Here is an 11,018-nt window from a genome sequence, read left to right as displayed (position 1 = left end):
AGAAGTTTATAATTCACTGGGGGAGACAGTATAGTCATGCATAGTCAGCCCTGCACTTTAGAAATATCAATTTGGCAACTGTGTGGAAGAGGAATCAGGAAGGGGAGAGAGAGAAAAATTATTAATCTTCTGTAATTATAGGCACTCTTCTGGTCATGTTGCGTAAGCATCAGAGAGTAAAAAGGGAAAAATGCATACTTAAGTTTGCAGTGGAAAAGAGAATGAAAAATAAAATCTGAGTTATTATTGTTTACTTTGTTAGCAAGAAATGTAGATGTAAAATATATACCAACTATGAGAATATTTTCCTTTCTGTGAGTTTCCTCAATGCAGTCTTCACATCCTTATTTCTCAGACTGTAGATCAAAGGGTTCAGCATGGGAATCACTGTGGTATAAAACACTGAGGACACTTTCTCGTGGGCCAGGTTGTTACTGGAAACAGGTTTGAGATACATGGACATGAGGGACCCATAAAACACAGTGACTGCCATGAGATGGGAACTACAGGTACTAAAGGCTTTTGATCTGCCCTCTTTGGAGTTGATGTGGAGGATACTGGAGAGAATGAAAGCATAAGAAATTATGATTGTCAGACTGGTTACTACCATATTGAATCCACCAATAACAAAAATCAAGAGCTCATCTAGGTAAGTGCTGGAGCAAGAGAGTTTGATGAGGGGGACAATGTCACAGAAGTAATGACTGATTACATTTGACCCACAGAATGGCAACCTCAATATACAACCTGTGTGGATCACTGCATCAATGAAGCCCACAGAGAACACAGAGATCACCAGCAAGGAGCAGACCCGAGGAGACATGAGGATGTTGTACAGTAGGGGGCTACAGATGGCAACATAGCGATCATAAGCCATGGCTGCCAGCATGTAGCACTCAGAAATAACAAAAATGCAGAAGAAAAAGAGTTGAGTCATGCACCTAGGATAGGAGATAGTTTTATCTTTGAATAAAAATCCCACTAGCATTTGGGGGGTAATGACAGAGGAATAACAAACATCCAAAACAGACAAACTGCTGAGCAAATAGTACATAGGGGTATGGAGATGAGAACTAAATCTAATCAGTATGATCATGCCCAGGTTGCCCATCACAGTGACTGTATAGATGCCCAAGAACATGAAGAAGAGGGGCAGCTGAAGCTCTGGCTCATCTGTTAGTCCTTCAAGAATAAACATAGTCACTTCAGACTGATTTCTGCTTCTCATTTTCTATGAGGGAACCTATGGGAATGAGAAGAAAGAATCACATTAGTGAGGCATGCAACTCTTCCCCTTCTCCTTGATTCCCTTTCCTTAAAGGAAGGTAAAAATGACTGGGAAACCCTGAACCTTGACCTTTCCTGATCCTGTCACCCTTCACCCCACCCCTATCCCATGTCTAATTATTGTATTTCCTCTAGGCAGAATTGGCCTTAGAAACAAAGAGACAAAATTTGCTGGAAAAAAATGAGAAAGTGGTCAGGAGAAAGTAGGTATAGACCAACATTTCCCACAATTATACCACGATAAACTATAAATAGGTATGTGCCTTAGACATAAATGGTGATATATTAACAAATTAGAAGAGCAATGAAGAATTATGGATAGGGGAAGATTTCATGACTGAACAAAAGGATACTGAACAAAAGAAGATAAAAAGGACAGTCTTGGTTAATTGAAATGTAAAACTTTTTGCACAAATAAAACCAATGCAGCTAAAATTAGAAAGGACACAACTGAGGGAAAAAAAATCTTTGCAGTAAGTTTCTCTGATAAAGTTCCATAGCCAAGATACATACAGAATCAAGTCAAACATAAACCAATAAAAGCCATCTTCTAATTGATAAATGATGAAGGGATATGAACAAACAGTTTAAGAAGAAATGTCACTTAACAACAGCCATATACAAATTCCCCAAATCATTATTAATTATATAAGTGAACTCTGAGGTTCCACTCTATACCCATCAAATTGACAGTTAAAAAAAAAGGAAAATGACAAATATTGAAAGGATTGTGGGGAAATCTTAGAGTACTATTAGTGGAATTGTTAAGTAGCTCACCATTATGGAAATGAATTTGCTACTTTGCCCAAAAAGCTACTAAACTGTGCATATTCTTTTACCAGTGATATTACTAGACCAAAGACATCAAAGAATGAAGAAAGGGTTTTATATGTACAAAATTAGTGATAGCAACTCTTTTGTGCTAGCAAAGAACTATAAACTATGAAGGTGCCTATCAACTGGGAAAGGGCTGAACAAATCATGGTATATGGATGCAATAGGAAACCATTATACTACAAGAAATGTTGAAGGGGACACTTCCAGAAAAACCTAGAACATCTTAAATACTGAGTGAAGTGAGCAAAAACAATTTATACAATACAACAACATTGTAGTGACAAATAGATTTGAAAGACTTATGAACTCTGATCAATATAATGACCAATCATGATTTCAGATGGTCAAAGATGAAGCATACCACCCACCTCCTGATAGAGAAGTGATAGACTTAAGGTACAGAATGAGTCTTTGGGGGGGGGACATAGCTAATGGAGGAATTTGTTTTGCTTCACTTTACATATTTTTCATATGGATTTTGTTAATTCTTTTTTAATGCAATGGAAGGGAGATACGAAACAGAGAAAATAGGAAAATTTTGTTCACTAAAAAAATTTTTAATTAAAATTTTAGAAAGGGGGGGGAGCCAAGATGGTGGCATAGAAATAGGAAAACCCCCTATAACCACCTCAAATACCTATAAAATATGACTCTAAACAAATTTTAGAGCTACAGAACCCACAAAGTGCCAGAGAAAAATAAATCTCCCATTGAAGGCAGCCTGGCAGGTAGACAGGAAGGGTCTATTGCAGCCCACTGGGAGCCAAGCCTAGCCCCAAGTGAGCCTGCACTTTTAGCCCCAGAATGCCCGACCAGCAGTGGTTGGAATGGACTTCAGGGGAGTGGATCAATAGCAGCTGTGGCAGTTTCCAGAACTGCAACCCATAAATGCCAAAGACAAAGTGAGAGGTCAGTGTAGAAGTCTGTTAAAACTGGGAGGGACAGAGGTGCAGTCCAGCCTCTGCCCCTAGACCAAGAAGTGGCAGAGGAATGGCAGCCATGCCGCCACCTCCACATAGCTGCTTCAGAACTCCTGGCCTGCAGATTGTAGGGCAACCAAGTTACCATTCAGAGGGTAATCACTCTTGCTTTGACCTGCTTAGATCTGGATTGCTGTCTTGGGTGGAGGTCCTAGAGTGTGTGACCAGTGAGCCAGAACTTATGGTGTTTATAGAGAGGGTGACCAACTAATAGCTCCAGCAACTGAGAAAACCCTAGAGATTTGGGACAAAGCTGTCCTCTCTGGAATCAGAGTTCTACTGTGGCAGAGAGCTCAAAAGTCAAGTAATTGAGTGGCAACAAGAGCAAGCAAAGAAAGCAAAGCAAGCACAGCAATCAAACCTTAGATTCCTTTTTTGGGGGACAAAAAGGATCAAAACATGGTACAGGAGGAAGACAATGAAGTCTGAACTCCTACACCAAAAGCTTCCAAGAAAAATATGAATTGGTTACAGGCCATCGAGGAGCTCAAGAAGGATTTTGAAAATCAAGTAAGAAAAGTGGAGGAAAAATTGGGAAGAGAAATAAGAATGATGCAAGAAAACCATGAAAAGAGAGTCAACAACCTGACTGAAGAAAATAACACCTTGAAAAATAGGCTAACTCAAATGGTAAAAGAGGCTCAAAAAGCCAATGAGGAGAAGAATGCCTTAAAAAGCCAAATTTGCCAGGTAGCAAAAAGAATTTGAAAAGCTCACTGAAGAGAATAATTCCTTAAGAATTAGACTGGAGCAAATGGAAGCTAATGACTTTATGAGAAATCAAGATTCTATAAAACAGATCCAAAAAAAATGAAAAAATACAAGGCAATGTGAAATATCTCATTAAAAAAAACCACTAACCTGGAAAATAGATCCAGGAGAGATAATTTAAAAATTATTGAACTACCTGAAAGCCATGATCAAAGTAAGAACCTAGAAATCATCCTTCAAGAAATTCTCAAGGAAATTGAACTGATATTTTAAAACCAGAGGGCAAAATAGAAATTGAAAGAATTCATGAATCACCTCTTGAAAAAGACCCCAGAAAGAAAACTCCTAAGAATATTATAACCTGGTTCTGGAGTTCTCAGATCAAGGAGAAAATATTAAAAGCAGCCAAGAAGAAACAATTTGAATATTATGGAAACACAATCAGGATAACACAAGATCTAGCAGCTTCTACATTAAGGGATTGGGTGGCTTGGAATATGATATTCCAGAGGTAAAAGGAGCTAGGATTAAAACCAAGAATCACCTACCCAGCAAAACTGAGTTTCATGTTGTGACAGCAAGCACCCCAGCATATCGAGGGTGGCTGCCAACACAGGTTCTTAGATCTGCTTTTCTAAAGAAAAGCAATTCAACATAGGTTAATAATTTTGCTTTAATCAAATATATGTCATTTACCTCATTCAGGGGAAAAAGGTCAGCACCTGAACTTTAGAGAATACAGAGGTTACAAGCAGAAAACAAGTACAGACAGAGAAACATTTTAGCAGACAGGCTTCCAGCTGCCTGACCATTACATCCATACCAAGTCAGTTACCAGAGAGGCAAGCCTCAACAGCTAGGTTTTCAAAGCTAGGGGGGCTCAACAGCTGCCTAGAGTCTCATCTGGTAAAATCACATAACGCTTCTCAAAGTGGGCCCCAAAACAAAATCTCACATCAGGGTATATAAAGCTTTCTCCTGGCTCAGAGAATGTCACAACCCTATTGACCCACTGCCCAATCACAGAGCACCAAGGTGTGGGCATTCCTGAAAACCAAGCCTCTCTGCCACAGGCTCCAGGTGCACTTAAGCCTATCAAAGAGCCTAGGGGCAGGGGAGATCTTAAATTCCCATTCCTATAACACATGCTTCAGGAGAAAATATGGTAATTTAATGAAATAGAGAACTTTCAAGCATTCTTGATGAAAAAACCAGAGCTGAATTGACATTCAAATACAAGAAGCAAGAGAAGCATGAGAAGGTAAAGAGGGAAAAGAAATCATAAGGAACTTATCAAAGTTGAACTATTTACATTCCTACATGGAAAAACGATAATTATAACTTATGAAACTTTTCTCAGAATGAGGATAGTTGAAGGGAAGATAAATATATATATATATATATATATATATATATATGTGCATGTATATATATGTATATATGTGCATATAGAAATACATTTATCTTCCCTTCAATATATATTGAATATATATATGTGTGTGTGTGTATTCCCTTCATATATATATATATATTGTGTATGTATATGTATATATATATATATATATATATATATACACACACATTTATCTTCCCTTCAACTATCCTCATACTGAGAAAAGTTTCATAAGTTACAATGAGCATTTTTCCATGCAGGAATGTTAATAGTTCAACTTTGATAAGTTCCTTATGATTTCTTTTCCCTGTTTACCTTCTCATGCTTCTCTTGCTTCTTGTATTTGAATGTCAAATTTTCTATTCAGCTCTGCTTTTGTGATCAAGAATGCTTGAAAGGGGGCGGCTAGGTGGCGCAGTGAGTAAAGCGCTGGCCCTGGAGTCGGGAGGACCCAAGTTCGGTTCCAGCCTGAGACACTTAACACCCACACAAAAATACTAGCTGTGTAACCTTGGGCAAGTTACTTAACCCCAAAATTGCCCTCCAAAAGGCAAAAAAAAAAAAAGAATGCTTGAAAGTCCTCTATTATATATATATGTATATATACATATGTATATACATATATATGTCTATATAGGAGGGTATATGTGCTTATGAATACATGTGTGAGTGTATGTATATATGTGTATAGTTATGCATAGACGGAGCACAGGATCAATTGAATAGGAAGGGATGATATTTTTTAAAATAAAATTAAGAGGTAAGAGAGGACTATAATGAGAGGAGATAGGGAGAGACAGAATAGGGTAAATCATCTCATATAAAAGAGGCAAAGGAAAATTGTTACAATGGAAGGAAAGAACAGGAAGGCAAAAGGGAATGGGTCAACTTTACTCTCACTGAATTTGGCTTAAGGAGGGAATAACATAGACACTAAATTGAGTATCTTATCCTACAGGAAAGTTGGGGGGAAGGGCATAAGAGGGGGGATGATAGAAGGGAGGGCAGATTGGGGGGAGGGTAGTTAGAACCACACACAGTTGAAAAGGAACAGGGTCAAAGTAGAAATTAGAACAAGTGGGGGGCAGGATAGGATGGAGGGAAATATAGTCAGTCTTCCACAATATATCCACTATGGAAATGTTTTGCATAACTACACATGTACAACCTGTATTGAATTGCTTATCTTCCCAGTAAGGGTGGGTGACGAGGGGGGGAAGGGAAAAAGAGAAGGGAAAGAATCCGGAATTCAAAGTTTTAAAATCAAATGTTAAAAAAATTATTATTATTATTATCATTATCATTATTATTACTTTACATGCAACTGGGAAATAAGATATACAGGCACTGGGGTATGGAGATCCATCTTACCCAACCAGAAAGTCAGAGGGGGTATGGGGGATATAGGATATAGGAGAGAGTAGATTGGGGGAGGGGGTATTCAGTAGGATCGCTGTTTGGGGGTGATGGATAAGGGAGAGACAGGGAGAAAATTTGTAACTCAAAATCTTGTGGAAATGAATGCTGTAAACTAAAAATAAACATATTTTTTTTTAATTTAGAAAGAAATGGAGGAACTTGTGCGTGCTATGATTTTAGGGTCCCAGAAAGACCCTCTTGTTTTCACCCCCATACTTTTCCCATCTCTTTTCTAGGCTAGAAATTCCTTTGCCAGAAGACAAGTGAGAACAAGTGAGATTAAATATCAATAAAGTTTAGAGGTCAAAGATACCTCTCAAAGATCTATCTCCCTCACCTAGATCTTCATTTCTGAATCCACCAGTCACACTCAGCTCCCAGCCTCAGCACCAAAGTAACCTTTATCAATGTCAAGCAACTAGCATGAGAATATATTACTATTCAGACCTTATAACTCAGCAGGATCATGAGAATTGGGGGAAGGGTGGTGCCCATGGGATTGCTCTCTTTAAGAAAGAATTACTAAGGCCTCCAGGAGTTGTTAGCAGGATAGACAGGGAGAGTAGGGACTCTAGTCCATCATTATAGAGAGCATTGCAGTGATTCAGGTAAAGGATAACTTGGAATTGATAAAAGTTACTTTGATGGCCAAGTAAAGATTGACCAAAATACCAACTACCCCCAAATAGGCAATTTTACATAAAACGAGGAGAAGCCACCTTTACCAGCTCAGAGTCCCTTCAGTCCTGGCTGTGTCTGTCCAGTCACCTTAGTCCAGTGCTTTCCTAGAACAAGTCCTTCTCTACCTGGAAAGCCAAGAAACCCATATTTTCTTCTTAGTTCCACTCTGCTTCTATCTTCTAATGGGGGAAGGATACAATGTAAATTAATTCGGAGATAATAATTATAACATAATAATAATAACTGATATTTGCATTGTGATATGAAATTTGCAAAGTGTTTTGAATGTATTATTTTATTTGAATCTTACAGAATTCCAGTGAAGTACAGATATTAATACTCTTATCTTACAGATCAGCGAACTAAGGCTTAGTGATGCTACCTGATTTGCTGGTAGTCATATAACTAGTAAGTGTCAGAGAGAGGACTTGAACTCCAGTCTTCCTGACTCCATATCTATCCCTTTTTCCAAGAGCACAATGTTGGAATTTCTCTTTTGCCCTTATTGTATCTTACATAATTATGATTCTCCTCTTATAAAATATGATCTCCCTGAGGGAAAGGACTGAATTTGGGGTGGGGGGAGGAGGGAAGAAGGAGATGATGGTTATATTCACAGCACCTAGAATATCACCTTGCTTATAGTATCTGATACATGCTTGTTGATATAAATTTAAAGAACAAAAACACCTCAATTGAATGTTGTGTATTTATCATGCTCAAGCTCAGTCAAAAGAAGAAATGATAAAATGTATCTCCCTTTTTTGCAGGGTTGGGGGTTATGAATGTGGAACATTGTTCATGCTAGTGGACACAGTTGATGGATTGATTAGTTTTGCTGAACTGCCTCCCACCCCCTTTCTTATCTGTTCTATGTTATAGGCAATTATTATAAGTGAGTTAGAAAAGGTAGTGGATCTTAGAATCAGAAAGGATCTAGAATCAAGTCTGAGACATTCTTTCTGTGCAATGTAGAAAAAGTCACTTAACCTCTTAGTGTCCTAGACATCTAAGAGTTTCCACATAAATAAAAACCATTGGTCCAGACCACCACCACCCCCCAAAAAATAAACTAGGTAACTGATCATCAAAATTCCATGGAAAGTCCAAGGCAGAAAATTATCAGGAATAAACATGTTGTGAGAAACAGAGAAAGTGTATTATAAAGCATTTTGTAACTATAAAGCACTATGCAAATCTGTTGTTATTATGTGTAAGAGGATAATGCAAAGATAACACAATCTAAAAACTGATTAATCTGAGCATCATAAATAGAAAACTCACCTTCCTCTGCCGTGGTGTGGTAACTGAAATCTCCCCTTCTGTCTTTTATTCTAGTCACTTCGCAATCTCACATTGCTCTCTAAAGCAAAGGGTAAGCAAAAACCACATTTGTTCTTGGAATCCCGTCTTGTCCAAAATGCCTTAACACCTTTTTATGCACAATAGCATCTTCCTGAGACACACAATGAGCTCGAGAGTTTTGTTTTCTGTTTGAGTATCTTAGGTCTATAAATACCAAATCAGTTGCTGCCCAAGGTGTTTTTCATCTACTGAGAACCAGCTGTGTTTTTCTAAAACAATGATTTCCCAAGCATTTTTTTCAATGAGACAGCCTCCTTTGAAAATGAGCAAGGTCAGAGATGTCAAAGTGCCATCTAGCCTGGGATTAGAAATTATTTTTGTATTCAGCATCCATGATTCATACTAGATGAGAAAAAGAAAGTCCCATTGATGGAAGTTTATAGAATCCTGACTTGGCAAATTTCTAGTTATTTTTAAAGGCAGGAGAAAGTCTTCTCCATATGATCACACCACCCCACTTTCCTTCCCCTCCCTATGGTGATATAATATAAAAACACTAGGCTTTAGTCAGAATATCTAGGTTGAATGATTATGGATTTAGCTCTGGAAGTTGCCTTAGAAAACATAAAGTCTAACCCCCTTATTTTATAGATGAGGAAACTGAGGCTTGGAGAAATTATTACTTGACTGAGGTTATTAAGAAAATAAGTGGCAAGCTGGGATTTGAATCTGTGTCATCTAACTCATGGGCCAGCTCTGGAGCTCAGTTTCTTTACCAGTAAATGAAGGGGTTTTTGGTGATTACGTGAGAATGACTAGATGACTTCTCAAAGTCAGCATGGTGCAGTGAAAAAGGCACTGGCTCTATTGTCAATTTTTCTTTGTCTGTTTACTCCCTTGGTGAGCTGGGTCAAGGTTATCTTTCATGAGCCATCTGCAAAATGGACTGGATAGCATCTGAAATCCCTTTCAGCTCTTTTTTGAGGATGGATGATCCTATGATTTAAAGGGTTCTATGTGTTGCCAGTTCTGGAGAACCACTACTCTACAGTCCATCAAAGACAACCCTCCCTCCTGTATCCCATATTTCCTATTCCCTCTAACTCTACACTTCTACAGGAAGATTATCAGATGACACTAAATTCAAAGAGGCCATCACCAAAATGCTAGCCACCAGATCAAATGTGTGGTCGTGACCAACTCACAAAACTATCTAATAAGGTGCAGAAGTGCTATGATCAGTGTTGATGCAGGAAGCACCTATGCACATTGATGAAACCACAAGGCTTAAACTTTGAAGTAAGTTCTAAACACTGTGCAGTTGAGAATGTAGCCTACTGACTTTCTTAGCTCTCACTTATTCTCTGAGGATCATCAAACTTTTCTCTCCATCTGTTTTTCAGCTGAACTCTCCTATATGTTGTCTCCCTCAATTAGAAGGTGAATTCCTTGAAAACATGAATTGTTTCACATCTTTCTTTGTATCTTGACTGCTTAGCAAAGTGATTGACATTTAATAAATGCTTACTGAATATTTTTTTTCATTCCTTTATTCTTATATTCATTGTGGGTTATGTATAGTGAATTGTTTACCCCAGAACAATTTCTGCTATCCTATCCAGTGCTAGAGTCCCATGGAACACATACTACCCCTATGGTAGAGATTAATCCTGGAAATACAAACTATGTATAATATTTTGAGCAAAACATAACTAAGAAGGCTAAAAGATTCCTTTGGCATTCCCAAGCCTAATTCTCCATGTTGCTAGTCTTCACCATTAACATTAGCAATTGAATTTTCTATAGTTAAAATAATTTATAGATATTCATAGCATGAATTTCTCCTACAGGATACATAAGAATGTGAATGATTTACTATTTGTCCTGCATGAACTAATGGGGAACCTGCACAATGTATGCAGATTGAAGGTAGCAGGAAGTTCCTGAACTACATTACAAATGGGCAGAAGTGTCATCCAGTTTCCACCAGTAACATGTGAATATCTACAAAACATAGGTGGAAAAATTAAGGCAAAGAGAAACCTGTAGAAACTCTGAGGAAGAAGATCCCCTTAATGTTTTCAGGGATATGTTTTTCCCTGGAATATGGGAATCACAAAAATTCTTCTATTTTCATAACACAAGATTATGATGTGCTGATATGCCAAAATTCTCAGATGGCTCATTGGCTGAGGCATTCCTTAAGGTACAGTGAACTGCTCTAGCTCAATCCTTTGGGGAGGTTCGGTGCTGCTGATGCCTGGCAGTGACTCAGGGAGAAAAGAAATAACTGATCAATTGATAGGAAGAAAGAAAAGGAAGAAAGAAAGGAAGAAAGAAAGAAAGAAAGAAAGAAAGAGAAAGAAAGAAAGAAAGAAAGAAAGAAAGAAAGAAAGAAAGAAAGA

The 11,018-nt window shown here is 38.0% G+C and overlaps 1 protein-coding gene across 1 annotated transcript; it reads right to left on the bottom strand.

Annotated features, from left to right (window-relative positions):
* Positions 1 to 292: 292 nt before the first annotated feature.
* OR8D4 (olfactory receptor family 8 subfamily D member 4) lies at positions 293 to 1,230 on the bottom strand. The gene has a single exon (XM_069070254.1). It carries the CDS (start codon positions 1,226 to 1,228, stop codon positions 293 to 295), a length of 936 nt encoding a protein of 311 aa, XP_068926355.1. The 5' UTR covers positions 1,229 to 1,230.
* Between the last annotated feature and the right edge of the window lie 9,788 nt (positions 1,231 to 11,018).

The sequence above is a fragment of the Petaurus breviceps genome, unplaced genomic scaffold (assembly GCF_028583685.1).
Source record: "Petaurus breviceps papuanus isolate PSGF00001 unplaced genomic scaffold, PetGlider_PUasm1.0 90804, whole genome shotgun sequence".
Lineage (NCBI taxonomy): Eukaryota > Metazoa > Chordata > Mammalia > Diprotodontia > Petauridae > Petaurus > Petaurus breviceps.
This window is presented reverse-complemented; position numbering and strand designations above follow the sequence as displayed.